Source organism: Quercus robur, chromosome 4 (genome assembly GCF_932294415.1).
Source record: "Quercus robur chromosome 4, dhQueRobu3.1, whole genome shotgun sequence".
In the NCBI taxonomy this organism is placed as follows: Eukaryota; Viridiplantae; Streptophyta; class Magnoliopsida; order Fagales; family Fagaceae; genus Quercus; species Quercus robur.
The window spans coordinates 47,122,437-47,128,196 of record NC_065537.1 but is presented as its reverse complement, the minus strand read 5'-3'; the positions used below and the strand labels follow the sequence as shown (position 1 = coordinate 47,128,196).

The 5,760-nt window shown below is 35.9% G+C and overlaps 1 protein-coding gene across 1 annotated transcript; it reads right to left on the bottom strand.

The window, feature by feature from the left end:
- Nucleotides 1-353: 353 nt before the first annotated feature.
- Nucleotides 354-2,482, bottom strand: LOC126722010 (exopolygalacturonase-like). Its single transcript, XM_050425150.1, has 4 exons — nucleotides 2,363-2,482; nucleotides 1,836-2,144; nucleotides 729-1,244; nucleotides 354-590 (listed from the first exon to the last, which is right to left on the bottom strand). The coding sequence occupies exons 1-4, from the start codon at nucleotides 2,480-2,482 to the stop codon at nucleotides 354-356; spliced, it is 1,182 nt and encodes a 393-aa protein (XP_050281107.1).
- Nucleotides 2,483-5,760: the final 3,278 nt, after the last annotated feature.

Sequence of the window (5,760 nt, the reverse complement as noted above, 5' to 3'; positions counted from 1 at the left end):
GAATTGAATGTTACCATGACATGAACACAAGCATTTATTTGGTGAAGAATAAAAAAAATTTACAAAGAGTTTAATAACAATTTTTGTTTTATTCCAAAATATCCCAGCTACAGTAACAGAACAAATAATATCTACAATAGCACTCCAGATCATAGTAGCTTTTAGTAAAAGCTTGAACTCAAACAACTCTAAAAATAACTATCCAACATTCCACAATTTCATTTAAATAAAGAAAAAGGGAACATGATAGACTGAAGTAAATGAAATTCTACTTAATATAGAACTCCTATAACCTATTTGCAAATAGTATTTCCTTATTTTGCATTAGTTACAATAGCTTGGGAGACATTTTATTATTGTTTAGTGGTACAAGCAGGAGGATTCTGCTTGCCCGAAATGGCGGGCTTGACATTAACACAAGTGGAAGTAGTAGATCCTCCAGCGCCTTTGTATGCGAGATCAATGTCAGCAACCACCACTTGTTGACATGGTACACCGCTACTACAAATAAGCTTCATAGCTTCCTTTGTTGAAGAAGTGCCTCTAATGTTCTTGAAGCTAACATTGCTGATCTTAACTTTCGAGGGAGACTGAAAGCGAAACAAACAAACAAAAACCCACCCAAGAATTTGATATTAGTATCTGTAATTTGATTTTATTTTTATTTTTATTTTTTTTTAACTTTTAACATCAAAATGAGTGTATATATTTGTGATGCTCATAATAACCTTGCTTGAGCATTGACCATTTGGGCAGTAGCCTTGATCAATGAGGATAGGATTGGCAACATTGTTCATGACAATATTCTCGAAATGTATATCTGAAGCAGTTCCAGGTGTGGAAGCAGGCCATGTTTTGATTCTAACACCATTCGTTGTACTGCTAAGGGTGCCACCAATTACTCTAATTCCTGAAACTGGTTGTTCATTTTCGTACTTTCCAAGACTTCCAACGCTGATACCATGGCCAGGTCCACAAGTTACTTGGTTAATAGTAACACCTTGGGTTCCATCACCAATGGAGATGCAATCGTCACCTGTTCCAACTTTGGCATTGCTGATGGTGATGCTAGATGAATGTCCAATGTGGATTCCATCGGTGTTAGGGCTATTTCCGGGTGCAGTGATGGTAACATCTTGGATTTGTAAGCTCTTACATCCGTAAACGTTTATGTGGAAAGCTTTGCTGTCCTTCGATTGAATGTCACTGACTATTGAATTTGTGACAAAATCGAACCTTATACTCTGTTTATGTTTAAAAGTTAGATAAATCAAAACATCAAATATGAACGCCATAGTTTCATTTAAATATTGTCCTAAAAATATTTTCGTTTAAATATATTATAGCAAAATGCTGACGCCTTTTTGAATTACCATATTAAAAAAAATTACAAATATATATCAATGAATGTTGTTGGTACTACTTCAACAATATTATATAAAAAATTCTTTCTAGACTGAACAATTTGTCACAAATTGATGTTATATGTGAGTATGATTGGTGAGCTATCACTTTCACCTTTAACCACCACTTTTTCTCCATTACACACAGTTGCACAAGTTAGGGTCATGGCTCAAAAGTTGTGTCCATATTCCGTATATGGACTTTCTCATATATAAATTTTAAATTTTCTTTTTTGGTGAGTTGTGACACCTCACTATATAAAGCTTACGTCAAATTATTAATAATTTGATAATATCCTTAACATCATTAGATGAATAAGTGCTTGAATTAGTATTTCGTGATGGTTAAAGTTCTTAAAGTTGTAGTGTCTGTATATATCTACATAAAAATAATGGAAATTTAAATGCTAATTATTAAGATTGAAATCTTACGGTAGGAAGCATTTTGCAGTCGGAGTCTTGGTCACAATTATTTTTTTGCCATGCCGTTTGTCCTTTGCCATCAAAAACTCCACCACCTGACACAGTGAGACTGTCGATATGTTGAAAAGAAACCCAAAAGTCTTTACCCTTGAAGGAGGCAACGTCTGATGGGGCCTCTAGGGTACCCTGAAGGTTAAACTCAATAGCACCTTTGCATGGACCTAACAAAGTCACTAGACCTAGTTTGTATGTCCCTGTTGAAATCACAACTTTACTTCCTGCTACTGCGCACGCAGCTGTCCAAGCTTTCGTCAAAGCCTAATAAACACATTATGAAAAATCAAAATAAGTATATTACAATCATTTTTCATGTTAATGTTTTATCATCTGGTCAAGACACCAAATAGTTTTTAGTATAAGCATAGATTGAACCTAAGTTCTTTTATTTGAAATTAAAAGACTTTACTGGTTAAGTTAACTAGAATCCGCTTTACATGTTAATTAGGTATAGTTAACTGCGCTACACATATTTATACCTGGGTGATATCGGCATTAGGCTGTCCTCCATATGATTTAATGTCAAAGACTTGCACGGCATTGGTGGATGCCAAAAACAATAGCAAGGAAATTGTTACAATGCTCAAATTCTCTCCCATTTATTGTTCTTTATTTCTCTGCTATTAACAATTTGTTGTATGGTATGATGGTTTCCCTATTTGGTTTGAAGCTATTTATACTGCAGTACCTGAGCTCATCACCATTAAAGCCATCCAACTGATATTAACTAATTTTATGCATGGTTGCGAAGAAATCTCCTTTTTACACTTCAACTTCTATACTATTATTAGCTTTCATGCTTCCTCCTTCACTAATTAATTAATAGTTTATCGTTATAATCAAACCGTTGATGTCCAGTTAAGAATTAATCAATTTTAGAAACCATGGAAGGATAAATTTTTAACAACTTTATGATTGAATTATGCTAATAACTCTAAAGGATTATAACATGTCTTTTTTTTGGTCCATTATTCTATAAGATAAGATTATTACTACTATATATCACCCTAACTTCTTAGCCTTAAATGGCAAGCTCTTAGCTACCTGAAATCTGTTCATTTTCTCCTTGATGCAAATTGAATACTTGCCGTTAGAGAGGGAGGAAAAAGTCTAGAAAAATAACCACCTCCGAAAACTATCCAAATTTAGTATAGGTAGCATGCCTGTCTTCAGTGTAAAATAGGAAATAAAGAAAACACTATATAGGAGAAGCTGAACTCACCTTTTCAATTATTATATTTATCATCATTACTATAATTAGTTTACAGATCCTTGTCAATTATTATATACTAGCCAGTAACCCGTGCAATGCACGAAAAAGTTAGACATAATCCTCTTTGTCTAAATAAGAAATTTGATAATTATGATAACTAACGAACATTTATTATAATCGTAATGCCAAGATTATTGTTGTTGTCACCTTTCGAGTATTTTTAAAGAAAATATTTAGAGTCTAAATTCTCTCTTCTCTATTGCGACTATCGAATTACAAACAAAAGAAATCAACAAATACTTTCAATGGTCTTTCTTTGAATTTAGAATTTTGAAATTGGAAACGTTTTTTGGTTCTTAATGTGGTGACAAAGATTGTCTATCTATGGGTTTCTAGCATGTAGAATACAAAAGCTCTGCCGACTTACCCTTCTTAATTATCCAATCGTGAAAAAGTCTTGCAGTTGATCATTACATGTTAGGCTTATTACACACAGTACTTGATGGAACGTAGCAATTATTTCACCATTATTTTGTTGTCATATCATTGTACCATGTTATTCACAAGAAAGAAGAAAAAATTAATTGTTAATTGTTTTTGGCTTTTCTAAAGGGAGCTCATTTTATTTGTTTGGCTAGTACAAATTATCAAGTTGTATAATGAGTTTTGTTTTCTTTCTTTTTGTAGGTTAAGACTATTAGGTGATCTATAAAAGAACTAGCAATGGGTTGAGGGAGATGCTCTGGCTCATTTCCTTCCATTCTCTACTCATTATATTCAGCATTCTCAAGTGTCATGATTATGAGACTGTGGACCATTAGTTTTTGGTTTAGGGCAGCCAAACTGGCATCTATGTCATCATCCTCTACAGTATGTAAGGTTAGTGTACTTGGTTCTGACTCATAATACGACCCCAATTCTAGAACCTCTCTTCCGTGGTTGTCATACCCAGGGCCAAACCTTGAGCTGACATTGGTGAGATCACTCCAATCTGAAAGATGCCCATAGGGATATTCTTTATGATGCATTTGGTTGGCTTGTGCATTTTCCTCTCTTGCATCCTCTAACACATTTATCAACCTATATTGATTACTATTAGTATTGCTCCACCTGTTAGTTTCAGTATCATCTTTAATATCTTGATCATAGTAGTCCATATCACTGTCATTTTCCTCATAGAATAGGTCTGTGCCATCATCTTCTCTATCATTAGGGGGTTCACCCCAATCATCTCCGTTGTATGGGCTATCATAACTTCCGTTACTATTGTCATCACCATTGGTGCTGCTATCATCATCACCATGTCCATTATCATTGTTGTTGTTGTCACTACTACTATCACTCTTGTCTTCACTTCCATCTTCATAATCACTAAGGGTTGCTCCCCCTTCCTCATCTTCATCACTAGCTCTTAGTTCATACGGGCTCTTCAATGTATGCTAGCAGGCCTTCCAATATTCTTCTTCTTCTATGTGGTAGCGTAGTCATGGCAAAAGGATCCATGTGATCAGCCCAATTAGTAGGGACCTAAGTTATATCTTCCTTCTTTAATTCTGGAGCGTTATTGTGACAATCAAGTAGTATCTTGAAACCGGGCACCATTTTCTTTGTTATAGGATCGAATTTTGGTTCTGGGAATCCCCAATAACGTTGACTTTCTCCAGCTTTTACAAACTTCCCATTCAGTGTAGGAGTGTAGGGCTTCAGAGGTTTTAGAGGACAAGGGAGTCATTTTGCTTTGGCTTTGGCTGAGGCCATCTTTCTCATTTCCATATCTAACAAATCATCATTAGTGGGCTTATAGCCTAGCCCAAAAGGTGGTGTGGCAGTAGGAATTGCCAAGTCTTGAACGGTTGGTTTCTTCAAAGCTCTCCCTAGATTCATCCTAGGAAGGTAGTTCATCCTTCTTATCATTGCTACGACATTGTTGTTACCATAAGGAGCAAAGTCCATTGGGATCTTTTCAACTTCTTCTTCTTCTCTCTTTTCAAAGCCAAGCTTCTCGATCTCAAAGCCATCCAAGGTCAATGGCTCCTTCTTAGAATCAATGCCATAAACGGGTTTAGGCACAGACAAAGTATCTCTATAGATGGTCACAATAGCCCCTTCATGTGGAAACCGAGCCTTTTGATATAGGGAAGAAGGCAAAGCTTTTGTGTCATGGATCCATGGTCGCCTAAGGAGCATATTAAAGCATGAAGCTATATTAAGGACCTGAAAATCCACCTTCTTGACCATTGGTCTGATGGCAAGCTCTAATGTTATGGTTCCCAAGACTTCTCTTCTACTGTTGTCGTATGCCCTCACATGTTAATCTGTAGGCACAAAGTCTTCAATGCTCAGGCGAAGGCCACTTGTAGTCTTCAAAGGACAGACATTCAAGGCACTTCCATCATCTATTAAAACCATTGGTATCATTTTCCCCATGGAATCCATAGTGATATGCAACGGATCATTGTGGTGCTTCTCCTTCCTGATTAGATCCTTGTTGGAATAGGAAATAGTGAGTTCCCTATTTATGGACCCAATCATAGCATTCAAATCTTAGGAGGTTGTGGTTATTGGGACTTGGATTTGGTTGAGCAAGTCTACTAGGTTTTATCGATGTTTGTATGAGGCCATGAGTAAGCCCTATAAGGATATGTTGGCTTGTGTCTTCTCTAG